Raw genomic sequence first — 27,687 nt, 5'->3', positions numbered from 1 at the left:
GAAAATCACCATAAAATCAAATCAGTCATTTATGAATGTAAACAGATATGAATATTCCACCTATTGTTAGCCGAATGTCAATTAGTCATGATGTAAGGTGACACTGACTCCTCAGATTGAAGCTTCACTTCAAAACACCCAAGGTGAAGATAACTGACCTTTTTTGGGGGACAAAAACGCTAAATCTCCTTTACATTTCTGCCCCTCCGGATGATGACACCATGTTAGGGTGTGACCCTGCCCTCACACTGACTCTTCATCAGTGGAGGACTGGAGCTGAAACACACTGATCCCCTCATTCAAACGTTTCTTTCTTTTTTTGCTTGTTTTACTAAAAAATGGAGGGGGAAAAAAAAGAAAGGTGTGCCAGTAAACTGAACCCGACTGACATTGTGAGGATGATAAGCCGTCCCTTTTTCTATTTTCTCATTCTTATTTCTCTCTCTGTGTGTGTCTCTCTTGTCCTGCCCCATCTTCTGGCCCCCTCTCCGCAATCTGTGCCTCTGCCACCTTTGGCACCAGCCCGCCCACCGGCACCTGTGCCAAGCCTGGCAACCCAAACCAAGACGCTCTGCTTGGCTCAGTTCAATTGACTCGTTTAGGCAATTGCACCCTGACTCTGATCTTTATGGCGGGTCCCTTATTTATCCCGGGCCCTTTGTGTTTTCCCATCTTATGAATTGGAAACCTGGACATTTTTTGCCTTGTACCATTTTTCAATGGGGATTTATCTGCTCCTGGTGGCCTTTCCTTTAAAAAAAAAAAAAAATTCAATAAACGATGTGGATTATGTGGGTTTGTCCATCCACTGAGTACGATCCAATAATATGTGAATGATATCACTGTAAAAACTGATCATTATAGGATTACTTTAATTATTCCTCCTATAAAGGGATTGTTTTCTTAAACCTTCTATATGAGATTAACCCCATTTCTCCCAAAGATGGAGACTAACAGAAGCCGTTTGAATCCAGTCCGTTTCTTTCTTTCTTTTTTTTTTTTGTGCCATTCACTCCTTATTCCATTTTCTCTTTCAGCTCAGTGACAGATGGCGAGTCCCTCTCCCCCAGGGGGAAGCCAGTCTCTGTGAATGCGGCCGCATGTCAATCACCGGCTCTCATGTGATGGCTCTTGCCAATGACGTGCCAGCCATATGGGCCTGGCATCAGAGCTGGTATGTAACCCACCCAGTCCTGCCTCTGAGGTGCCACACGGCTCCCTCCACGCGTTCGGGCTCGGGATAGCATCAGCAGCAGCAGCAGCATCAGCATCAGAGAGGGAGAGAGAGGGAGAGAGAGAGAGAGAGAGAGAGGGAGAGAGAGGGAGAGAGAGAGAGAGAGAGAGAGAGAAGTGTGAGAGCAGGAACACAGCGCCTCGCCTGCACAAGCATCCGTGCAGGGCGTGTGGATGTGATGCCCACCCGGAGAGAGATGGTGTAAACAAACCCGCTTTGCCCCGTCACTGAGCTCCACCGCGGAGGTAAGGTGACCGCGTCTCCGATCGATATCACGACTGATCGGGATATGGATCGAGTTTTTTTTTTTTCCCCCTTTCTTTCTTTCGTTCTGTCTTTGTGTGAGCGTCTGTTTGTGTGCGCAGAGGGAGGAATCAGAAGCAGGGATAATTGCTTTTAATCGAATCTCGCGCAGCTTTTCTCCTGATCAGATTTATACATCCTCTTTTTATCGCCGACATTGATGAACTTGACTTTTATTGCTTTCATACATCTAAAAAAAAAAAAAAAAGAAGAAGAAGAAGAAAAGAAAGAAAATTGCAAAAAGACATTCCGCCGCTTTTTTTTATTCAACAGTCTCCTTTGTGTAACCTCAGAAAAAAACCGAGCACCGGACTGTGTATTTTATCATATTTTATTTGTGCGCGTGTGTGTGCGTGTTTGCGTGCGTGAGTGCGCACGACGACGCGCGTCAGAGCACCGTGGGGGTAGAATTCTCCATAGAGACACACGGGCTAATTGACAAGGTATTGGTTGGCATTAATTACATTGTGCTTACAAGATTAGGAAAAAAAAAAAAAAAAAAAAAGGAAAAAGAAAAACGTCCTTCATGGACTCAGTGCGCACAGCTGAGCTCAGATCAGTGGGATAGAAAAACTCAGGGAAGATTTTGGGGGTGTTGCAGATTTTACACCGGGTTTAAATCCCACTTTAAAACGTCAACTTCAGCATTTTTAAATTCGGATTATTAGTCGCTGTGTTATCAGGGATTTAAATCTGAAAACGCTCCCGATGAGTAAGTTTTATTTTAAAACAAATGATGATGGTACATTAAATCGTGGCCTAGTGATAGTTCCAAGGCGGCTTCTGTTCACCTAAAACCTTTCAATCAAATTGAAATCTAAGAGACAATCTAAGTCAATTGGGCTCGTCGATCGCGTCGTCTTTTTATCTTCATTAATCCTTCTAACGTGTTACTGTCTGTTTCCATTATCAGCCATCATGTCTGCATTCATGGACAATAAAGTTTTTCGCATCCTGAACCAGTTATTTCTGACGCAAAACTGTTGAGCAAAGACGGATTAAAGTTCATTAAACAAATGTCGGATTAGGGTTTTTTGTTTTTGTTTTTTTCCCCCCTGTGGCCTACGTGGTGTCCGGAGTCTGATCCCGGACACGTTTTACAAAATCTGTATTCCCTTTTCTCAGATATCTGCGACACTGTTGTGCAGAATTAAGTGCATTTTTAAAAAATATTGCTCTCCTCTGAAGCGAGACTGAAAACCTGTTAACTGAGAGATTGTTTTTAATAATATAATAAAAAAGAAGAAGATCAGCTGTGGATGCTGTGGTCCTGTGCGCGGCCTCGCTGTGCTGGAATTCCTCCACGGTGGTATAATTTATAGGACGGAGGAGGGACCCGCACCCTTAATGCGTCCCTGGGGGGCCCTTCTGAAGCCGGGTCGGACTGCTGAGGGCAGAGGGCCCAGACTGCTGCTTTTTAAGCGATTAATATCATCTGATATTTATGCTCATTTTTTAAGAATGTTCAAGACCCTCAATGGAGCCTCTCTTACATCCAGAATTAAAACGTGGAGGTTTCTACTCGTTTTAAGGCCCAATTATTTCAGTTCAAGTCAGACTAAATATGAAAAGAGTAGTTTCATGTTTTTTTTGTTTTTTTTTTAATCAATATTTCCAGTAAACACATTTCAGACAGTGTGCCTGGAGGTTTATTAAACCAGGCTCAAGGCGAGAGAAACGTGACCTATGCAGATGAGCACGTGTGTAAAAGCGGGGCTGCCGTAAGGACGTGACAGACAGTCTGAACTGAGTGATAAGTGCCACACGCGGTTCCAAATGCAGCAGGGTAATAATGGTGGCGTGCTGTCCCCCCGGGGTACGGCCTCGCAGGGACGCACCTCAGCAGCAGCAGCAGGTTGCCAAACAGTCCGGTTAAAGCTTCGGCTGTCTCTCTCTCTCTCTCTCTCTCTCTCTCTCTCTCTCTTTTTTTAATTTCTTTTTTCAGGTTGCCTGCCACGATGTTGAGCCGTCTGTTCAGCGAGGTGCTGCCGGACGTCCAGAGGCTCGCGGCCGACTGGGTGGAGGACAACGAGAACGACGACTGCAAGGACAAGGACGACGAGCACGAGCCCTGCCACCTCGGGGACGACGACCTGGACGAGCCGCTGGAAGGCAGCAGCCGGGCCGAGTCCGAGATGGCCGGCGACGACGACGAGGATGACGACGCCGAGGAAGAGGAGTGCGAGGATGAGAACAGCGGGGACAAGCCGAAGAAGCGCGGCCCAAAGAAGCGCAAGATGACGGCGGCGCGCATGGAGCGCTCCAAGGTGCGTCGGATGAAGGCGAACGCGCGGGAGCGCACGCGCATGCACGACTTGAATTCCGCGCTGGACAATCTGCGCAAGGTGGTGCCGTGCTACTCCAAAACCCAAAAGCTCTCCAAGATAGAGACTCTGAGGCTGGCCAAGAATTACATCTTGGCCCTTGGGGAGATTTTACGCAACGGGAAACGTCCAGATGTGGTGACCTACGTGCAGATGTTGTGCAAAGGCCTGTCCCAGCCAACCACCAACCTGGTGGCAGGCTGTCTGCAGCTGAACACCAGGAACTTCCTGACTGAGCAGTGCCCAGATGGAGCCCGCTTCCACATGCCCAGCTCCCCCTTCTCCGTCCACCCCTACTCCTACCGCTGCTCCCGCCTCTCCAGCCCGCACTACCAGCCCGGAACCGGTGCGATTAACTTGCGGAGCCATTCCTACGGTTCAGGGTACGAGGGGGGTGTGTACCCGCCGGGCGGGACGTCCCCTGACTATAACAGCCCGGACTACGAGGGCCAGCACAGTCCGCCCGTGTGCCTGAACGGCGGCGGCGGAGGCGGCGGCCTGTCCGCGAGACAGCAGGAGCCGTCTGAGACTGACAGGAACTATCACTACTCTATGCATTATTCCGGACTGGCCACGTCTCGACCCAGCCACAGCCTCCCCTTTGGGCCCTCGGGAGCGCGCAGCGGAGGTGCGCACTCGGAAAACATTCCACCTTTCCACGACGTGCACTTGCACCACGACAGGGCGCCTCCGTACGAGGACCTCAATGCTTTTTTCCACAATTGAGCGCCCTTTCATTAAGACGTGTTGATCTTCTAATGACAATCCTATAACGTGTAATATTTTGTTTGGGAACCAAGAGCTTCTGAGAGGATGACAGACGGAAGTGGCAGAAAAGAGCCCCTGATTACCTTCTGTATTCTACTGATGTCATCCCTATACTGTTGTACTTCCTATCAAAGTGTGTCCAGTATTATCCTGTATGCAGAATGAGTGCAACTGACCTAAAAGATGTATAGGCCTAAACATGTTATGACACGAACCGCAGAAATAAAAAAAAACAAAGTTTTATAAATGTCTGATATGATTGAACAAATCTTCTCCTGGACATCTGGGGGACGTGTAGGCCTCACTTAAATAATCTGAGATCAGAAGGTCAAAAAGAGCCCTCACACACACACACACACACACACACACACACACACACACACACACGAAAAAATGATCAGGAGTCACTTATGGATTTAAAGAATAAAATGAGATACAACAAAAAAAAAATAGAGACAGTGTTTTTGTATTTTTTTGGAATGTCAAATACAGTTTATCTCATTTTTTTCTGTGTGAAGGAAACATTAAAATTGCTTCTCACTGAGGTTTAGCTCTGGAATCTGTGCAGCCTCCATCTTTATTAGACAAGATGAATTCATTTTGCTTAACTTCTGATGAATTCCAGCAGAAATCATCTGAAAAATCACCCCGTCTGATGTGCATGAATGTGAAATCCTCTATTCAGCGTCACAAAATAAGAATTTAAAAGGCTTAGCTAAACAAAACGGATGATGGCTGGCAATTAAAATACAACACAATATGTAATCTTCACTTATTTCCAGTAGATGTAAGAGCCTTGGCCTGTCGAGTCTAAAATATCTAAATAACACAGCAAAAAAAAAAAAAGAAGAAGAAGACGCATACAGGCCCGCATTATAGGCCAGTTAGATGAACAGCTGCTTATAATCAAGGTCAAATTTGACAAAACGTCTGTCCTTAAATAATCAAACAAACACTGGACAGCTCGTCAAACAAACAAGTAAAAGAAATGAACAAAATTAGCAAGAAAGATGTGACATTTCTATAAAGACACATAAGACAGTATTTATTTATTTATTTATTTATTTATTTATTTATTTATTACTAAAATATCACATTCTCACAAAAACATTAATGCAGCTCTGGACTTTGAAGAGCCTCAAACAGACCGGTCACAACAACCGTGTCATGTCGATGTGCAACAAAAGGAGTCAGGAGAAAAAAGGTTTTCTGTACAGCGTTAATGAGATGTTGCGTATCGTTCAGCAGGACTCTATGTAAAAAAAAAAGATGAGAATGAAAACACCTGCATTATAAAAAGAAAAAAATGCTACAAATTAAATTGATGTGAAGAAATCTGAATATCCTGACCTGTTCATGTTGGAGCTGCCACTCAGCGACTGAGACATACTATTTATGTTTTTCAGGAAACATTTCTGGGCACTCTGCAGCATCGACACACTCACTGATGACTAATGTAACACAAACTGAACAAAACACCAAATGATCTCAAATCAGAACGAGCTCTGTGAAGCCAGAGACCGAGCGCACAGATCAGAGTCAAACTGGACACTTAACCTTTTGTTCTGCCTTCTTTGACTCTCGCCCAAAATCGCTTCTGAGGAGCAGGTCGGCACCAGCGTACGAATGTGTGTGTGTGTGTGTGTGTGAAGGGGTGAATTTGACACGTGTTGTGAAGCACTTTGGGCATTCGGTAAACGGGGAAAACAGCTACAGAAGTCCATTTACCGTATTACCGGGTACATTCAACAATACACGTGGTCGGTTAAGGATGGAGCAAAAAGGCCTCGGCCAAAAATTCATTTTTTTTAGATGGAGGTGCTCAGTTTTGCTCTCCGGCACAGTGAAAGTGGATCTGGGCCTGTTCACAGCAGCACCTTTCACACCTCACAGGTGAGTGTAAATAAAATCACGATGTCGTGGAAAGGTGCACGTTAATTCAGTAAAATATCAGCTTCTGCTTCTATCACAGTTATTAAAATATCAAATGCTAGAGATACACAAAACAACACCTTTATTTAAGTCAGGACTCCGTTGACCATTTCTGTTACTGTAGGCTCCATCACACCATCGCTGATTTCTCAGATCAATAGTGGGAGCAGGCTCTATCTTTGGACCGCTGCCCCGGGTCCCATATGTTGTTGCGGACGTCCAGGGGAAATCAGCACCGGGCACGGCGGGGTGGAAACAGTCCCATCCAGCACCGACTGACCCCCGGCAAAACAACAACAAAAAAAAAAAGAAAAAAAGAAAAGAAAAAGAGGGAAAAGGGGAGATTTTTGAGCAAAATTCTACGTCAAGCTGCAGAAATATGCGCCGGTTACTGAGATAACAATTTTCCTTTTTCTTTTTCACATTTTTTAATTTGAGCTCATTGCTGTCTCATCAGCGGAGGAGCCGGTGCAGGTGCAGAATCAGGTGAATCAATGGCCCGTTGGTTCAAAATGAAGAAACCCAGAGATGGCACGATGGACACACACGCACAAACAAATATAGTCACACACACACACGCACACACACCTCTCACCACACATTACATTACGCAGCCCAAATGGTTACTACTACCACAATAAATAGATAAATGGATAAACACATTTGAAAGGCGGCTGCAATAATTGGACAGGCTGCAAATTTGGGGATCATCAAGGGCAAAAAGGAAGGAGAGAAAAAAAATCTGCTACTCATAATTTGATGAGGAAATACCGTTTTTGACATCTTATATTATTTTATTTCTCCCACAAATAAAAAGGGTTGATTTTTCCGTAACACAAACAGTTTATAAAAGATTCATAACTTTTGATTAGAGATTCAGATTTTTGTTGCGTTGTTTTGAAAGGGTCACTTCATAGGTGAGTAAAAAATAAAGTACTACAAAATAAAATACATTTTTTTTTTTCCTCAGAGAATTTATTTGAATATACTGCAGTCGAAATAAAGGAACAATAATAATTTAAAGGACTCTGAGAATCTGAGGTGGTTACAGGTTTTCCAGAATTTTCTACAAAGCAACTGACTTTAATCATTTCTGTCATCGGAGCCACAGGTATTATGAATTATGTATACACTTCAGTCACATTTTAGCCTGGAAATGACTTATTGTTGACATTTCTTTTCTCAGATGGAAATAACTCAGATGGGAAAAACATCACCCAGATGGGTTTTCAAAAAAACCCAAAAACTAAAACGCAAAGACACTTGTATGAGTGCGTAAAAGGTCGTACAGCCATTTAAATATTTAAACGTCTTCCTGTTTTGTTTTTTTTTTGAGGACAGAATTAGGTCACCATACAAAATCCTTACAAACTGCCTCTCTGAGATATTTCCAGCATCCCTCTGTGTCCCGATTAGTCCACTTAAGTTCCCGCGTGAAGGGCAGCCGGCCTCGGGAAAGCTCCAAGGTGAGAGGCACGTTTCTGATTTTTTTTATTTCTAACCTCTCAGTTAAACCATGAAGCTTTTTTTTTTTTTTTGTGAATTTTTTTTTATTTATTTAGTGAGGAGGGGCGGCGGCTGGCAGAGGATTTGATAGCGGAGCTCGCCCGGTGCCAAGTCGCTAAATGTCTGAGCACCAGTAAAGCCAGAGACCAGTACAGCCCACCACCATCACCAGCCCCGGTGCCAGCTGCGCCACGTGGCAGCCAGGCGGCCCCTGCCAAAGTGGCCCTTGTGGGAGGGACCCAGTATTTCTTTCCTAATTCACTCAGCATCTGTTCATTATTCTCCGAAGTTAAAGGAGGCTGAGTGTCCACGCGCGGACAAAAAGAGACCTTTCTTTTTTCCTTTCTCTTTTTTTTTTTTCCTGTTGTTAACCCTGGTCACGCACTTTTGCGTGAGGCTGCAGAGAGAGAGAGAGAGAGAGAGTCACGCGTGGAGGCTTGGACAGATTCGGACTTTTTTTTTTCTAACCACGATTTAAAATGTAAAAAAACAAAAACAAAAACAAAAACAAAAACAAAAAAACAGTGCGACACTTTGAACCCGTTTAAACTCACCAGTGTGTTGCCTCGGTCACTTCATCCATAAACGGCGGGATTAAATCAATTAAAGCGCATACCATGTGTTTATTATCGTTATTATTAAACACATAAAACGACGCAAAGACGCACATTAAAGTCAATTAACCCTTATTAAACCTGGCTGGATGTCCGGATTAAACGAATTATTTCACCAATCTCTTATCACAATGTATTTCCGCTCACATTTTCTGATCCTTCGCGCGGATATCATCATAACGTAATGGTCAGCCTAAATATCTAACGGCAAATGAGCTTAAGTGACGCAACTAAAGCCCATAAAATCAATTAATTGGGCTCCTATTCAAGCGTAATTGTCCGAATGAGTGTTTAGAAAATACCACGCAATTACTGTAATTAAATAATCCAGCACACATACACACGCACGCAAACACACACACACACACACACACACACACACACACACACACAGGGAGAAAATGGTCAACTGATCCACAGAAACGTGACAGAAAGTAGGCCCATGCAGGCCTACTGTGCACACAGCAAATCTCCATCTGGAGAGTTTTTAACTCCCATTTGTCAGATTAGGTACACATTTGTCAGATTAATTATTTTTGGGGAGATTAATCCCAAAAATAATTGACTAAATTAGAATATATTCAAGTGTCAAAATCAAACTCGGGATTGTTGTTGAGCGGGGAGAGAGGCAGGAAGCTGGATACAAACCAACCTCTGAACAGGAATTTAAATATTAAAAAGACAAGCGGCAAAGTCCTCGCAGTGTGTGTGTGTGTGTGTGTGTGTGTGTGAATGATGTATGTGCAACATGTTTTATTTGTCACACACTCCCCCCACCTGGTTTTCTCACACACACACACCAGTTGAAGAGAGGGCACAGGAACAAAAAACGCCACTTACACAGGCTAAATTTGGGAGTCACCTCCACCGCAACGGGCATCGGGGTGCCACCGCATCACGCTGCACCCGTCCTGCACCCTCCTTCCACCACCACCACCATCATGATGCCAGCCTGAGTGCCACGCCCCAACTCTGCAAGGAGAGGAGAGATGAAGCTGGCATAGGGTGAAATTCCACCGCATCTGTGCAACAATGGCAGTAGCATTGCAGTTTATGAGCGTGTGTGTGTGTGTGTGATAGTACACTCCCTGAATGCCCATCCCCGCCTTTTGTGTGTTAAAACATGCAAGAAGTGTGAAAGCATCATCAGACCTCGCTGTGTTTTTTTAAATTTTTTTATTATTATTATTCGGGCATAAAACACCATGACACCAAAAATCCACGAGTACGAATAAGCACACATAAAAAGCTCCTGAGTGAGGGTTTGTCATGTTTGATGTGTGTGTTTGCCCGACAGTGTGTGTGTGTGTGTGTGTGTGTGCAGTGTACAGTCTGTGTTGTGCATGGTAGGGTATAGAGGTTGTTGTCACTCTGCACAGATGGTGGGAGTGTTTTTTATTTATTTTTTTTTAGGAGGGGGGGGGTGAGGAAATGAGGAGAGGAGGAGGAGGGGGAGGAGGGAGAGGTGGGGGGAGAAGGGGGGGTGAGGCAGAGGAAAAGGGAAAGGAGGGTTGCGTCTCTGATGCTGCCATGCCACGGTCACGCGGGCAGCAGTAATTGGCCTCCATATTGAGGGGTTTTGCGGTGCTGCGGGGTGGGCAAACTCCCAGCTGGACCTGTCAGATGGTATTCAATCCAGCTCATTGCCCTCGCTCCTCTGCTCCTTTCTCCTCTCTTTTTCCTTTCCTTCTCTGGCATGTCTGCTTCTTTTTGTTCACCCCCCCTTCCACCCATTTCCTCCCCTTTCCCATCTTCTCCGCTCCATCCCACACACAAACTTACACCATAACTCCCTTCTTTTATCTTTAATCGCACACCCATCACTTATTTCTCTTCCATCCCGGCGTATCACTTTTTTTCATCACCTTTTTTCACTTCTCTTCTCTCCCAGTTTTTTTTTTTCTCTCACCAGCGGCACATGGTCACTTGTATCTAACACGTTCGACTTCTTAAAGTACATCACACCCTCGCCTAGCTCCCTCAGTCGCCGGTCAACCCACATACACACACACATACACACACACGCTCGCACGTATGCACACTCTTTCTTCACATATAAAACACACCCCGTGCGATCGGTTCTCCCGAGAAGCACAGAGCTGTTCCCACCCATGAAATTGCTTCTCGTTCTCTCCCTCTCTCTATCTCTCGTTGTCTGTCCGTCATCTCAGTATAAGTTTCTGACTGATCATTAACTGAGACACCAAAAGGGTTGCCTTCTTTCCTCAAGCATGATGCAGTGGCAGATTCCTTGCCAGATGCTGATACAGGTCAAGTTAGAGGTCAGTAAAAAAAACAGCTGGATAGCTCTTCCTAAATCAGCCCAGTCACCAGGAAAAGAAAAAAAAAACTTTGGTATTTTATGCCTCTGCAAAAGCATGGGTATGTTTAATTTGTACATTTCGTACGCGCCATGTAAATATTTCCAGAATGTGTGTCATGGCACGCACAGATCACATTAGCTGGATTTTGCGGCGAGTGTAGCTGCTAGACGTGATGGTCACCAAGCCACCAAGTTCAAGACTGCGTTTCCATGTTTGAAAAAGCGTTTAACTAGTGGATGTTTTTGATGAGGCATCAGGACATTTTCCAGATGTGTTTGTGGCCACAAAACGCACTATTTTTTCTTTTTGTCTGAAGCTGTGTTTGTGGCAACAGAACCAGGTAAATCAAGACATGAACTTTTCGTAACCCTAACCACAAGGGTTTTGGGGCCTAAACCAAACGAGACCATAAACACAGCGCTGTCACAACATGAAAATTAAAACTGAACATAAAGGAACATAAAGTTGTAACACATCAGAGCTAAAGTTTCAACATACCTATTGAAAGACGAGCTCATTTTAACCGCATGGGAAAATGAATAATCTTTTACAAATCATATGTCAAGAACCTGGCAATATCACGGAAACAAACAAGGCTTTCTTTTACAATACGTTTCAGCTTGCTTATATTATATTTAGTAGGAGGCTGTTAAAATTAAGGTATTGGAACATGCATTTTGGTGTTTGGGCTGTCCAACTGTATTACATTTAGGTCTTTAGAATTTTCTAACTGATTTTAACTGAGAGGACATTAAGTGAGAGAAAGTCGGAACTGATTAAAGAACACCACTAGGATATGTCCGACATAGTGAGTTTTTTTTGTCTCTGCGAGGCTGCCGTCACGCCTCTCTCTGATGAAACAGTCAGCAATATTTGCTCAGTTTACTAGTAGATCTTTCGGACTCACTGCCAAGCTGCAAGTGTGATGCTATCAGGACAGACGGATGATAGCGGGGAGAAGGTTCATTTTCAAAGAGCCTTAGGTGAAGCACGGAGGTGATTAAAGAGGCGATCTGGCGGCGGCGGGTTCAAATCTCCTTCCAGCTGAGAAAATCTGGGAAGCTGAATGAGGGAAATGTTCTCTGAATCAATCAGAGAGCATCATAGTGCCCTGATTTTAACCTGAGCTGCTCCTGCCTCTCCCACATAGGTGTAAACTGCATGATTATATATATAGTAGTTTATCTGGACCTGCGTGAATCATCAAAACCAAAACTATAATAGTATTTGAAAGGAAATATCCACAATGTTTGCAACGTGACATGCAAAACGATTGCTTAACATACACTTTAAATAACAAAAAAGGCCTTAATTCATTCATACAATATAAGACCTTTATTTAAATGGTGTTGTTTAACAGTCCCTTAACAGCGGATGTGGTAGAATCACACATTTCTCTGCTGATGATGATGATGAGGAGGTATATATATGCTTCACTATATGCTTCATGCACTGTGAAACACGGTCCGTTAATTTGACTGAAGAGAATCGTTGCAACTGATAACATCGAACACGTTACACACTAACTTAATTCTAGAAGAGAAACGTTCCTGATTAAGTGCTTCCAACCAGCTATTCTATTTTCATGGTGAAGATAACAGTCAAGTTAAGCTAACTAGAATATTTTTAGCGCCTTTAATTAAAAGATTTATTTATCTGTTACTTTTTTTCAAGTCGAATGAAGCTGTACCACCAAAAATCTTGCTTAAGAACTGTGTTGTGTAAGAACTGGCCACCTGTCGAATTCAAACTCAAACAGGACGCAGCACTTCACAAGTGTAAGTGCTTTTAGCTATAGTTAGCTTGGTTAGCCTGCATTTAGCAGTCTGGACTGGCAGCTCAGTGTGTTAGCTAGCTGTTGGTCCAGTATAGGGGTGGCTGGTTAGCATGCTAACCTCAGGCAATATCTCTGCTACACAACACACAGGCGTCATAACATCAAAATCGTCTTCGGATTCTGTTGACCATTTCTAAATGTTTTCAACTGAAATTCTAACACACTGCACCTTTAATTTCAACTCAAAATACAACGTAGGTATGCAAAATGAACATTCACTTCAAATAACTAAAAAAAGATCATTCATACAATGAGAGGTTCACCTTTAAATGGTGTTGTTTAACAGGCGCTTAGCAGCGGAAGCGATAGAATCACACATTTGTCTGCTGATAATGATGGTGAGGAGGAATATATAAATGCTTCACTGTCGCTGTTAGCAGTCAAGGTGTTTAAATACAGTTATTTACAAATGAAGACGGGAAAATAGAGTGTAAAATGCCTCGTATTCACATGTATTTTATCTTAATAAGTCTGGCTGTCTCTCTAAATTAAATGTCTGTTGAGTCGATGCTAATATTCACTCCACGCTAAAAGTTTCTTCCTTCATGCAAGCTTTCTGTGTTGAATCTTTACGTTAAACAAGCAGCATATGGAACACAATGTGATATACCAAAGTTTCTACTAAGCTTAATTTCACTTGTATTCCCCAGTGTACGGTAGGAGGATCAAATATATGGTAATATTTAACTGCAACAATGTAAAAGCTTCAAACCTGTACTGTAAGTATAGTAAGACTGGTATGTGCCAGGTGTGCATATTTAATTTAAAGTTCAGTGAAACAGACCCACGCTGGTCACTGTCCATATGTTTCCATTATGTCCCACTCACACACAACAGACAGCCCCCCAGATGTACACACCGCACAGCAAATAGGACATAACGGCACGAGGAAGCAAAGAAGGATAGAAGGGGAATAAAGTCAGATGTGGCTTCGGAGCAGACGAATAAGAGCACCACGGACACAAATGTGCAGATAAAGTGCAACAACTGACACCTCCACCCTGACCACACAGGTAGATGCAGTACAGAAATCAAAGCTGCGCGTGAACATTTTGCTGCTATATTTGAGTCTCTTCCCAGCACCAAATCCCTCTTTTCATAAATGAAAAATTGCTGTACAAAGACTGATTTAAAAAAAAAAAAAGAAAAGAAAAAAAATCACTGGCTGTCATTCTGCAGCTATGAAATGTGTCTTGTCCTTCCTGTCGAGTCCGTGCCGTCATCACCGGCGTCTCTTTCTGCTGGTGTCTGCTGCTTCGAAGGAATCAGCAGTGTGGGGTTGTAATGGACTAATGAACAGCTGTCACTGAATTTAAACACTCTCTCACACATACAGAGACTACCACAGTGTCCCTCACACATGCAGATGCTCACAACACACACACACACGCATCTCTTTAGTCGCTGGCCTTGACTTCGCAGCACACCCACAGGTTTTGACTTTGTGCGGGTCTGACCTCTAAGTGTGCATTTGACCATGTGTGTATTTTGTGCGCATGTAACACATGTTTGTCCAGTCATTAGTCTTTGATCAAAAGTGGGTCAAAGAATGGTTCATATTTTTTTGTAAACAGTGCAAAACGAATAAATCTGTTTTTAGAACGGTTCCTGTACGCAATTACATGGTGGCCCCGAGGGTCAAAACACACACACGTTTTATGAAGAAAAAATGACATTTCAGAAAATACTAGACACAACAACATTTCCATCATGTTGTTTGAAGTGTTGTGTTTTCTAAATTGTTGTTTTTTGATCCTGAGGGCTACTGTGCACTGACATGCTTTTGTGGCAGTAATATGCATTATTATGCTATATTTTCATGGGCTGTCCATTATTTTTCTTTGACATCAATTTTAGTATTTAGAGGGTATTTCAGGAACAAAGTCATGTTTTAACATAATTTGGGGATTTTCTATAAGGTGGGTCTGATCGTTACTATTGTTTTTTTCCCTCAACTTTCCTCAGCTCTAAAACTATTTTGTAAGCGGAAATTTCAATGTAAAACTCTTTTAACTCAAAATCAATTACAGTCTGAAAAGAGGAAATAAAAACATCACATCATGAATTGTAAAGCCACTTCTAAATGATAACCAAGAAATGGTTAATAAAAATCAAATTTTGTAGAATATTTTGCTTAATGCCAATTACCAAGAGGTTTGTGATCTTACATGTATCAAAGTAAAATTATGCACAGAGATAGGTAAGACTCATCTTGTAATTTCATCTTGAAAAACCACTTATATGCTCACATACCATACATTACCATGTAGACAATTCTACAGAATGTGTCATATCACGCTCACATTACACGTTTATGGTGGAGTTACAGGCAACACAGTCCCAAACTGTGGTCACTGGCTTGGCAGCCTTGAACTGAACTGAAGTGAACAACAAAGCTACCAAGCCACTGACCAGAGCTCTAGACTGTGTTTCAACATTTGTAGGTATTATTGCTAGTATTGCCAGAGTAACATTTTCATTTTAAGCTTTTCGAATACCCGCTTTGAAATGAAATGTTTCAGAGATTCAAATGTTCTTTTTAACGTCGTTTAGATGACATAATCCTGTTTACAGATGAGGGGCATTCTGAAAAAACTGCTGTTAATAATCACTTTTATCTTGATCACGATGAGTTCAAGATGTACTTTATTATGTAAAATAGCGACCGGCTAACAACTGGCAATCATGTTCTGGTAATTAGCTGGTATTGTCATTAACATAATCCCAACTCTCTTGTGCTGTTTATCAGAAGTCAAACGTATATGTCACCGCATCTGTCATCGCCGCAACCGTTTCCCGGGGGTCAGCGCTCACTTTCTCCGCCCTTTCATCTTCTCTCACATCTCCCCCTCACTCCCTCTTTTTTGTACCGCTGATCCATCTCCCTCGACCCCTCCTCAGAGGCTGAGAAGAAGTAAACAAAATGGAGTGTGTCTCCCGGTGGCAGCCTTGAGAAGAGGTATTGACATAGCGGCCCATGCCTGCCTTCTCAGATTAGAAGAGATTATCAGGAGAGGAGTGGAGAGAGGAGCTCTCACTTCCTGTCGCCACGGGGGGGAAGGAGAGGACGGCGGGGGGGGGTCATCCACTGAATTAAAGAAAGACTTGAGAGTCGCACAGAGACACGTTGGTATTGAACACATGCTCATGCATATGCACACATGGATGCCTCGATGTATATGAAAACGTAAAGACGGGCAGAGGAATGCACTTCACTTGAGAGTTATGTATCAAGTCCTCTCCATCCGGTAAAAACATGTTTATGTTGAGTCAGTGGTGATGTCGGGTAAATGAGTTTCAAATGTCTAGTGTAGGTATATGTGATTCAACTTTAGGAAATAACCTCAAAAAGAGGCAATAAAACAAAGAATAAATTCATTGCACCCTCAGGGAGCACAAACTCACACACTTGTTAAAACCTTATTTTGAAAAATAATCATCTTGCTCATGTGACTGCTTTTTAAGAAACGGTGAATATTGATGATACAGATTGATATTAACAGTGCATTTGAATCTGTCTCTCTTTTAAAAAAAATGGATCACAAATATTAACTTTGATGTTTAAAAAAAAACAGTCAGAACATCTTCTTAAAACAGCTGGGCACTTGTAACATGTGCTACATGAACTGGAGTAAACTATGTATTTCTAGAGTACTATTTCTAGCTGTGTATGATTAACGCAGATTTTCTGCTCCTAGCATTTCACAGCAAAATTAAACCGACAAAGGAGGAAGTCAGGTGATGTCATTACATCGAGACAAATTGTGTGTATTAGGAACAGTTTGTTTCCTGCTACCGACTGACTGTAAATGTTAAATGCGTATTTAAACATAAAGATATTAATACCCTCATAGCCTTGTAAGGCCAATGATGGTCCCCAAAGTATAGCCTGACTGTTACAGCACCTTTAATTGCTTCTAGTTAAAAATCCGGTGGTGCTGGGTTCGTCACAATTATCTTATATTAGATCAGGCTACAGTATACCACCATAAAGAATTGCCGTGGTAATCAAAAGCAGATCGTCCACGCACACTGCATGTTGCCGGTGAGTGGTGTGTTTTTATTAGCTGTCAGCCCTCTGTTAGCGCAGTGCTAGCTCACGTCAATCAAAACCAAACATGCAGCTGTTTCTGCTCCAAAGTGCACTTCTAGTACACGGGGCCTGGAGATCTGGTATTGTTTTCTTTTTCTTCACAGTGTTTTTGGTGCCATTTGGTTAGGTTCAGGGGCCAAAAAAAACAAGTTAAAAACAAATGGTTTGGACTGAAATATACCCTTACACATCATTAAACCAAAGTTGCAAAGTCACAACATCACACAAACATGATTGGTCTGTCGCAGTTACAATGTTTCCCTAAACCTAACCAAGCCACTGTTGCAGTTTACTGACAGGAACCATAATGTTGTGACATTATAAAGCAGATGTTTTTTGCGGTGATTGGCAACAGCCTTTGTTTTTCTTGAAGCCAAGGACAAATAAAGTACTCTGTCATTCGATTTGGACAACTTGATGTTAAGGCAGCAGGGTGGTGTTCACGGGACTGATCCATGTTCTTTGCAATGCAGAGACATGTCATTCAGCGTCACTGGTGTCTTTTTAATCATTTCAGGGTAACAATGAAGCTCCATGCACAACATCTAGCTCTGGATTGTTGGTCTTTGCATGACATTTGAACAAAAAATATAAAATATCCCCAGACTTTGTCCCTTGATTCATCCCGTGATGAAGACAGAGGAGCGCAGCGGCGGGCCACATTTCAACGGTGACACGACTTGAAAAATGAAAACCAGTCAGCGAATGGGCAGCCATCGCAGTCAGACATCAGAGCGAATGAGGAAGTGCATCAGTATCCAGCAGGATGAATAAATCAACACTTTCCCCTGAATTAATCTCTCTCAAGTTGAAATTTTATTACGGATGAGCTTGGACATCACCATGGTAACAGGAATTCCACCGCCATTCCCAAGTGGATTCACGGCGACCGGCATGCACGGACTGACAGCGTGACATGGTGTACACCTGCATAGATGTACAAAAGGTACACAAACTCATGTACACACACATACACACATTTCTAACCAGACTGGACATTTTAGCAATTTTTCAGGCTTAAAGTGTAAAATGTCACACTCTTCCCTCCTCACTTCTACATAAATAACAGTTTCAGCGACTGACAGCTCAAGTTTAGCAGCGTTGTTCCTCTTCAGGTACACACACACACACACACACACACACATGCACTTCCAGACACACAAAGAAACAGTCCACTTTGAGTCTGCTGCTTTCTTGGTCTTTCCAGTTGGCGGCGGCCAGACGCGGCAGAGTTGGCACAGCCAGAGTCGAAGTGCCAGGGGGAATGGAGCGCCACATGGCACGTTCATGGCAGGGCCAGCTGGGGGGGAGGGAGACAGTGAGGGTTTGTGTGAGTGTGTGTGTGTGTGTGTGTGTGTGTGTGTGTGTGTGTGTGTGTGTGTGTGTGTGTGTGTGTGTGTGTGTGTGTGTTGGATAGGGGTGGCAGTGGAGGGGTGCTTTTGCATCTTAAATTCCACAACATCTGTTCGATAGGCAGCACCATATACACCACTGACGCTGGTGTGTTTACAGGCAGCCACTGTAATTGGGGGTTGGTGTGTGCGTGCATGTGCATGTGTGTGAGCATGTGTGCCGTCTGTGCATGCATAGGTGTTGTACGAGGGGGGGGGGGGTTGGTGGTTCATCACAACAACTGGGTTACGAGTAATTTCAGCATCGTCTTCACACAGTCCTCGATGAGCTAGCTGTGTGCTGGCGCGTGGGGAGTCATCACTCTCCTCTCAAATGCTGGACAGACAGACAGACACTGAGTGGGCACGAAGCACCGGGGCAAAGGCTTCTCACCTCACTCGACGCGAAACTCGAGTCTGATTATGGCTCTTGCTTCACACATGCGAGCACACGCATGGAGGCACGACGGCGTAAACACACAATCGCATGAACACACACACACACACACACACACACACACACACACACTCGTACAGCTATAGTCCCCCTCCTCGTCATCCCTGCTGGCACTTTGGGGAAAAGTACCCCCTCCCACCCCCCATTTATCTGCCCCCACTCCACCTCCCCCCCACCCGTGGCAGCCGACGTCCCTCGCAGCGTGGCGTACCATCTGTTGCCCCCCCCAACCACCCACTCCCCCCTATTCCATCCTTCTCCCCCGAACCTCCTCCGCCTTCCTGCACCATCCTACCCATACAGCACCTCTTTACACTCTAGATTTTAAGATACACACTTTTAATAAAACCATGCGTACTTCAGTAATACTTCAATACACTATGTTACACATGCAAACAGCATCGGAAAGTGCCACTGAAACACGAGGTGCACGCTACACAAGCGCGCCATTCTGCAACATAAAACAACGCGGGACGTGACGCCACACACAAACTACAGATGAAGCAGGAGAGAACGCATAGGGTCGGCTGATCGCTCCCATGAATGTTTAATCTGCTCGGCTCTAAAAGGGATGAAGTCTGTAAAACCTCCTCCAGCACCTCCAGGCTAAAAGTGAAGCCATGCCAAAAGCCTAATTAAATGTTTTTTAAACCTTCCCCCTTGGAGAGGACACGGAGTAGTTTCACCCCAAAGTGTGTCGGTGGTACTGAGAGGTTGGTTAATATGGGCTGTATGTATCTATATAACTTCATCAGGGCATTTTGTGGTTTCCCTGTGTACCTGTTTATGCTAAGTGTCTTTAAGCAGTTTAAAACACAGACAAAGTCGCTCCTTCTGACCAGCTTTCAATGTTCAAACCAAAGGGGAAGAAAAAAATGTATTTCAAATTTTATTTTTTTGCAGGATGCAAAACATTCAAAATCACTTATATTTTCAATTCACACCAACAAAAACAACAACAAAAAACTGGAATGACACTCAGTATAGGGCATACCTCCGACAAGGTCCAACAGACCAAAATCATGGCTCCGTCCCTTTGTCTTCATCAGCAGCAGAAAGTGAACGGGGTCTATTCTGGGCCGAGACACGTCCTCCATCCAAGTTTCATGGAAATCTGTTCAGTAGTTTTCGCCTGGTCCTGATCACAAACCAACCAACCAACAAACAAATGGACATGGGTGAAAACAAAACCTTCTTCACAGTCTTAAAACACACTGATGATGTGTCTTGTAATAAAATCAAGCCCATGTTATGACATATTAATACACAAACCAGTTATTAATGATGAACTAAAAGCAAGCTTCAAATAATTTGTTATATCATAATGTTTACATACTCATTTCATTACAGACTCTTGGTAATTGATCACCATGGAGCTATCGATTAAAGGGGCACTTTTTAGTTTTGGAGAATACATTCAAACTCTGATTTTTAGTATTTACAATATTAATGAGGCAATAATACAAACTCAGATATATTTTTTTTCCCCGTTGCTGAATAAACAAGCAGTTCTCGGAGGAAAATAAGGTCTTAACTGAAATAACACAAAATATCAAATGGAGGAAAACTTTTCCAAGATCTTAGTAGAAGAACTTAAAAAACTGGAAATTCATGCCTGAATATTGACTCCTGCTTGCAACTTAGCTGTAATCTCCAAAGAGTCATGGCCCGAACAATATGCCAAAAAAAAAAAAAAAAAACTGAAGTCTGCCGAAAAGACTGGCAAACAGGCTCAGGGTCATTCCAGTTGATTCAACTGATTAAAGCAACAAATTAAAATTTATTCGCTGCATTTGCCAAATTAAAAAGTGGAGTGACTCCTGACCTTTGCGAGCAATCTTCCCTGTTTGTGGTTTGAAAAGAGCTGGAAATATGGACTGCTTGCGAGACATTCAAATATCACTGTTTGGGTGTAAAATTTAGACTGACAGACTGATTTGGCACCAAGCTGGTATTGGCCTTTTATCAGATGTGCCAGTCAGCTCAATTAACCTACAGGTTTCTCTGTCTTCATGACAATTTGTTCGAATCGATTTTACATTTGAAGTCCTTATGTGTTTTTTTTAATCTTCTTATCGAATGAAAAGTTGGTTATCCCTCTGCCAACCGAGATCTTTTCCATGGTGTAAATAATGATTTTTTTTTTCTTAAATAGATCAACCAAAAATAGAAATCTTGGGGAAACACTGAATCCTTGCCGTGTTGTGTTGTGGCATTAAATGGTGAAATTAAAAAATGCAGTTAATGGCACAAAATATTGGCTACTCGCAGCCTCAGTCTAAAAATAACGGCATTAGTCTTCAAAAAACTCATATCTGATGAGCCCCTTGTGTGTGTGTGTGGGTGGGTGAGCAGTGTGGACAGCAGAATGTATCTAAACAGAGGAAGATAGATAGACAGCGAAAGGGCCACTGCTGTTTGTCCATTCATCTCAGGTGTACGTGGAAGAGCTCAACAGTGACAGCTCATCCATCAGCCAGGGGGGCACTACTGAGCCTCCTGGAACCGGACCAAAAACCATCTCTATCCATCATGCATCACTTCCCCTCTCCTCTCTCCTCCTCGGTCTCATATTTTTGTCCGCACGTCTTGTAGAACATTCAGTCTTTCTGGGTAGGTTTACATCTCGCAGGTGCTGACAAGTGGCCAAAGCTCCGCTCGCAAGAAATAGACTGAACGCGGAAAGACAGCCCAGGAGGTAAAGTAAAAAAAGTGACAAGTGACTAACTTGACGACAGGTGAGCACAAAGGCGGTGCGGCACGAGGCAAAAGTGAACGGTGACGGAGTGAAACAAAAAGGAGAATGACTGTGAGAGTGTGTGAGGAACATGTGTGTGTGTATATGGCGACGGGAGAGAGCGAGAGCAAGGTAAGCAGCGACACAGCAGCTGTCGACCTAATTCCTTCTTAACGCAGTGCTTGTGCTCTGATTAAGAAAGCGATCTGGCCTTTAATTTCCTCCTGACACCGGCTAATGCTCTGTATCTCAATCGCCTTTCCCTAGCTCTTCCTCTCACGATGGCTTCGCGACAGCCTGCGTCGGCCCCGAGTCCAACCTGACCCAAGAAGTGTCACGGACACATGACAAAACAAGAACTTTACAGAAATCAAAACAATTTTACACAAGTAAAGTATTCTGCGAGCGCAGAGAAGACAAATCATCTGGTGACGTAACCTGGACCGAAGTCAAAACTGAACACAGATGGCCTTATGCATCAGAGAAGAGTGTGTTGTCATGGTGAAGGAAATTATGGGGGAAACATACACAAAATAAAGGGTAATATTTCTTAGGGCAGTTATACCAACATATTTTAGTCTTGATAACAAAAAGTGTAAAGGAAGTAGAAGAGTGTTGGCACGACATATGACAACATCTCATCAACATCTTCAATCAGGTTCAGACAACAAAATATCAACCTGATAACAGACCGACCCGACGGATGTAAAATATCAGGAATAAAAACAATTATTGGGCATCGTTTTTAGGGATAGACGAGTTCACGATGATCTTCATCTGTATCTATTCACCCAACTATTATCTTCTTCCAAGAATGGCAGGACTGACCAGAAGTTGTTAATTTAAAACTGACATTATGGGTCAGTCAGAAGTTGCTAAATCTGTTTGTTTCGTGTAGTCGATCATCGTGGACAACAACCATCTGTCAAGTCAGAATAACTAGCATGTAGCAAGTGTTTTTGTTTCCCAGGACAAATCTGAGACGTTATAAGAGAAGAGGCAAATAAATTAAAGCATTCTGAATAGAAAAGTCAGTAACGCCAGAGATGGTAGTTGCATGTCCCTCACCCCAAAAAGCTAATTGAAGTATCACCTTTTGGGGAAAACTTCTTAAGCCGTTTTTATCAGATTTGACTGGTGATTCTATATATGCAGTCTTTGGGTCTTCAAAGTGAAGTTCTGGCTCTCTCCCCTTTTATTTAGATAGGGGCCTGAAATAACTGCCCAGGGACGTTGCCAAGATGGCTGCAGAGTGATAAAACTTGCCTAAAAGGACTTGGACAAAACTCTGCGTTGAACAATCGGAGCCCAGAACGCTCTTCTTCACGATGAAACAGAGAGGACATACGTTGTTGGTGCTTTGAGAAAAACCTCACCATCTCATTTTACTTTTTAGGCTTCTCCAAATTCAAGACAGCCGGCATCATGCACCCCGCTTCAGATGGAAGTCGGTCCCTATAGCAACCCCTTCCCCAACACGTCATTCGTGTTGTGAAAGATGGTGACTAACGTGTAGTCTGTCATGTCTCTCCGCCAAGTCAGAGCAAGGATTACTTTTATCACTTAAAGGACAAAAATGTAGTGTGGTCTTGAATGAGGCCTAAACCATCTCATGCAGGGGGGATAGTTTGTATTTTTAAAGACGCAAGCAGAATTTTTAAAACTTTGGCAAGAAATCCACGGTCATCATCTGGTTATCAGTGTCGAACGATTAGCTACTGACCTCTGAAAGTGTCTTGCACCAATCACTTACAGCCAGACAGAAATCATAGTGTGGGTGGGCGCACAGAAAATACTCAAGAAACAAATCCATCCAGGACCTCGAAAGTCTCAAATTCTTGTGAAAGAAGACCAGTGAAAAACCAACAGTTCTTCACACCACAGCGAGTAAACTCTGCTGCAAGTACGGTACTTCCTATACCACCTTGACCCACCCACAGCTATAGCCACTTCAACTGCAAATGTAAAGTGTCAGCTGTTAAACCTTTGTTTCCTGCCACTCGGTCCGAAGAACATCGTTCACTGCACGCACGCTCAGAGAGGAAATGACCACTTGCAACTCTGCTGTGTCAAGCAAATTTAGGGCTGGAAAACTTGCAGGTCAGTGTAAGGAACGAAGACAACGAATAGGAAACAGAAAGTTACTAATAAATAGAACAAAATGACCAATAAAGGGTTAGGACATGGGAGGTCTCGCCCTGTTAATACGGAGGAGGGACTCTGTGGTCCATCAGGTCGGTACGGTCTGTTGATACGACAGACCATCTTCTAAATTTATGTTTCCGCACATTTTTGCATCCTTGAATGAGTGCTGAGGATCGGATCATGACTTGGCCAACAAGAAAAAAGCTGGAAGCTCACAAATTTGCCAGAGAAACAGCTTTTCGTGTCCAAGTCTGCAGCAGGGCTCCTGTGTGGAATATGTCATGTTGTGCTGCATGTTTCTGGTACTACACTAGATATCACAGATTGATTTCTCCATTGTGTTAATATGTGAAATGAGCTGTTTTAGACTGGTTTGGAAATTTGAAAAAGACTGCGCAGACTGTGTCTCTGGTGCTTGATAGTAAGGAGGGATGTGAACACTAAGAAATAGAGGGAAAATGGCATGACATCACACTTGGCCCTGGTAAAAATTACAGGGGCTCCTGTCTACCTTTGTATCACTGGTTGCACCGGTGCACAATAACACATTTTCATCTAAATGCACAAATTAGAAAAATGTTTCTCTGCACCCGATGTTTTGTCATACCTGCCAGATTTTTGGGTGCATTAATTGTTTAACTACAGGACTCACCGTGTCTTACGCATCCTATAATTTGAGAGAGGATACCCAAATATGCAAAGTAACTACCTTTGGAGTCATGGTGAGATTAAAAAAACGGGAAAACTACATCAACTAAATCCAATTTTGGGAGCTAAAATGTAAAGGAATTGTACAAAATGCACTTGAAATGCACCTGTTCAATGCATAAAGCAATTTTCTGAACAGTGAAAACATAAATAAAAACATTTTATGACGGAAGGGGTAAAACTGTTGTGATTATGCAGCAATGAAGGGAATGGAGTGCATTATAATTGTCTCATTTAACCTATGCTACCGCTGAGTGACAGCAAAACTGAAAAACTGGGAAAATATGACAAATTAATACCATTTTCAGGGGTAAAACATACAGGAATGGTACAAAACTCTTTTGAAATGCAATGTTTAACTCACAAAGCAACGCTTAGAACATGTACAACGCATTTTGTGATGAAAAAGGTAAAACTTGTGTGATTTCACAATAATAAAAGGAATAAAAGCGTCTCGCTTAACCTAGAAAATAATGTTCTGGCTGACACGGGCACAAAACAAAAGTATTGTACTGAGACTCAACTCTTCCAAACTGGAACAGACCGGAGCATCAACAGCATACAGGTTTGTTGATTTTGACATTTTTTCTTTTTCCTTTTGTTTTCTCTCAAAATCGGCAGAATAAACACTCAGCTTATACGCTGTGGACCCAGGATTTATGTTGGAGGCGACACAAATATAAGAGTGGCAACAAAACCCACGGCAAACATGAGGTGTGTGTGCTTAGCGGGCGCGCACACAGACACGCAGATGCGCGTGGCATTCGGACCGCCATGTGGAGTGTATGTGAGAGAGGTGGCGTTGCTAGGAGCACCAGGTTGTGCGCAGACAGTGGTAACAGAGTAGAGACGGCGGCGGCGGCGGCAGCAGCAGCCTGGCAGTGGAGAAGAAAGGAGTGGAGCAATGCCAAGAAGATTCCCCCTGAGAGAGTGTAGGAAGGGGAGAAAGAGACAGACTGAAAGAGAGGGCACGCTGATATGATCATGTGAATGGTATAGGAACAATTTAGCAAGATAAACATTTGAGGGGGTTGGTATTACTTGGAAATAACTCCAAAATGGTCATTAAAGAGCCCCCCCCGCCCCCCCAGAAGAAAATAATGCACTGATTTCAGCTTTTAGGGATGGCATGGATGCAAGAAAATGGTGATGATGGAACAGCAGGAGGGGGGGGAGAAAGACGGGTTTGCAAGGTTGACTGGAGGGATGAGAAGGAGAAAGGAGAGCGATGGAGTCAATCTGTTGGGGCTCATGTTCGCCGTCCCTCCTCGTGTCACCCATCCGTCAGATAAACTGTTAGCCTATTTCCAACCTAGCCCACGTCACTTCCTCACCTCGGCGCGTCGCCCCGCTGCGCCTCTCCCTTGTTTTCTATTTGTTGTCTCCTTTTTTCCAATTTCTCTCCTGTGCTCTTCCTTTCCCTTATTTTGTCTTTAAACGGGGAGTCGTGTGACCAGGCTATGCAAATGAGATGGTTATTACCCCACTGCTCATCAAGCCGCGCAGAGGAGACATTAATAGGCTGATGAATATGCATGTGAATTTGTTAATTAAGTTAATTATTCTGCTGAAAATGCATTCGTCTTCCAAGGACATCTTCCCCAGGATTTCAACCTGCTCCACTCATTAGTCATGCGATATTTCATACGCAGAGTGAGAAGGAGAGAGGGGAGGCAGACAGTGGGAGGGAGAACGGAGGGGAGAGGAGACAAACGCTGTTTTTTGGGAAAGTGGGTGCCGCGAACAGTTGGGTTCGTAAAAGTATGGGGTAAAAATAATGTATCTTAATGTCATCAGCGCTCGCAATGGGACGCGCGGTAAATACCCATAATAGCAAACCACATCCTGGTTTCCAGATATGGCACATTATTCCCAAAGAGTCCTAGCTGGAGTTTATACTTTCAGAGTTTTCAGCATCCTTTTTTTTTTTTCTTTTTTGTCTGTGCCGTCTTCTACCTCACTGGTTACTTCTCCCTAATTGCTTATTAAAACCCTCTTAAATGAACTTTTTGTGCCAACTTTCCAACACATTAATTAATTGTTGTAGCCAATTAAGTGCCGTTGTGCAAATGAGCCTCATCACAAATGGTCCTATAGGGCCGACCCCTCCTTTCTCTCTCCCTCTCCCTCTGTCTCCCGCTCTCCCCTCCCTCTACCACCCTCCCAGCTAGTCTTCCCAGCTGCCCTTGCACTTCAAGGCACTCGGTGCCAAAGAAGCAGAAACTGTGTCCTGATAATGCTTCACTGTTTTCTGGACCGTTTCCAGCCTCCGGGGCTCACTGATCTCAAACTTGTACGATAGGTGCAAAGCAAACGGCTCATGCTATTCCTTTTGTTTGGCACGTTCCGTACACGGCTCGGCTTAATGGAACCACAACGAGGCAAAAAAAATGTATAGCAAACCCATTATTTGCGTTGTTGTCGGTTGATTTTGTCTGCTGGCCATGCAGGCATGTACGCATCAAATGGGCTGTCTTTTTATTCACAGCAGGTAAAATGTGAGTTCACCTAGAGAGACGGTGAAAAAAGGAGGGTAGTCAACTTCAAAGCTCTCAATAAGGTTGCCAAGCTGTTCACACGTCTCCATCCCCTGTGTTAAAACTGGAAACACGCGGAGGAAATGTGGTACGTGTGTTTGCAGAGACGTTACACAGGCATCTCCTCCAACAACACAAGATTAAGAGAACAATAATAAGAGAACAATCGGTTAGACATAGAGTATGTATGTATCTATACCCAGTATGTAGGTGCGTATGCAATATCAACACTATCATCCATATAGTGTTATCTCAGTGCGCATATGAACATTTTGTAAATGTGTATACAACTCTTTTCTTTTTTCTTTGAGGGCTAGGCAATATATTCATAATATATATCATTATTGTGATATGGGACTATTTATCATCTTAAATTTGTTTGATTTAAAGGCTGCATCACAGTAAAGTGATGTCATTTCCTGAACACACCACTGACTGTTCTACTTGTTCTAGTACTCATCTTTTCCATTAGGTCATGATATCCACATTACGGATGATCATTGATGTGTACTGTATATCTCGCTATAGCCAAAAAAGATATCGTCTCAAGGCGATATTGCTCAGCCCTAATATACTGAGCCTAAACTGCTATGTTGCAAATCTAGAACTCACAAGGTAAACAGATTATTGATCACATTACCTCAACATTTGTTACTTTGTGATCAAGACATTAAAATATGATTGTTTTCTCTGAAGACCTTCTGAGAAACACAGCCTGTTTTCTTTGGGAAAACAACATTTGTTTCTTGACATAAATATCTCACGATCTTGAGGAAA

At 43.2% G+C, this 27,687-nt stretch overlaps 1 protein-coding gene and 3 long non-coding RNA genes across 6 annotated transcripts in view; 2 read left to right on the top strand and 2 right to left on the bottom strand.

The window, feature by feature from the left end:
- The first annotated feature begins 1,199 nt into the window (after window positions 1-1,199).
- Window positions 1,200-5,010, top strand: LOC119009319 (neurogenic differentiation factor 2-like). The gene is made up of 2 exons (XM_037080439.1): window positions 1,200-1,479; window positions 3,483-5,010. Exon 2 carries the CDS (start codon window positions 3,496-3,498, stop codon window positions 4,585-4,587), a length of 1,092 nt encoding a protein of 363 aa, XP_036936334.1. The 5' UTR covers window positions 1,200-1,479; window positions 3,483-3,495; the 3' UTR covers window positions 4,588-5,010.
- A 704-nt stretch (window positions 5,011-5,714) lies between these two features.
- The window catches only part of LOC119009688, a 23,925-nt gene continuing 1,952 nt past the window's right edge, over window positions 5,715-27,687 (bottom strand). For 2 of the 3 annotated variants that reach the window (XR_005071793.1, XR_005071792.1), the window contains exons 2-4: window positions 19,778-19,921; window positions 9,522-9,653; window positions 6,620-6,836 (exon numbers count right to left, since the gene is read on the bottom strand). This is a non-coding gene — a long non-coding RNA (uncharacterized LOC119009688). Of the gene's footprint in view, window positions 5,882-5,979; window positions 6,837-9,521; window positions 9,654-19,777; window positions 19,922-27,687 lie in introns of those variants that run through there. The other variant, XR_005071794.1, reaches the window with a different exon arrangement.
- LOC119009690 lies at window positions 8,427-9,011 on the bottom strand. The gene is made up of 2 exons (XR_005071796.1): window positions 8,622-9,011; window positions 8,427-8,464 (listed from the first exon to the last, which is right to left on the bottom strand). It is a non-coding gene; the product is annotated as an uncharacterized LOC119009690 (long non-coding RNA).
- On the top strand, window positions 16,436-18,259 carry LOC119009689. The gene is made up of 4 exons (XR_005071795.1): window positions 16,436-16,606; window positions 17,541-17,881; window positions 18,005-18,050; window positions 18,143-18,259. It is a non-coding gene; the product is annotated as an uncharacterized LOC119009689 (long non-coding RNA).

Source organism: Acanthopagrus latus, chromosome 20 (genome assembly GCF_904848185.1).
Source record: "Acanthopagrus latus isolate v.2019 chromosome 20, fAcaLat1.1, whole genome shotgun sequence".
In the NCBI taxonomy this organism is placed as follows: Eukaryota; Metazoa; Chordata; class Actinopteri; order Spariformes; family Sparidae; genus Acanthopagrus; species Acanthopagrus latus.
Note: the sequence above shows the minus strand (reverse complement) of the source record. Positions and strands in the feature narration are given on the sequence as shown.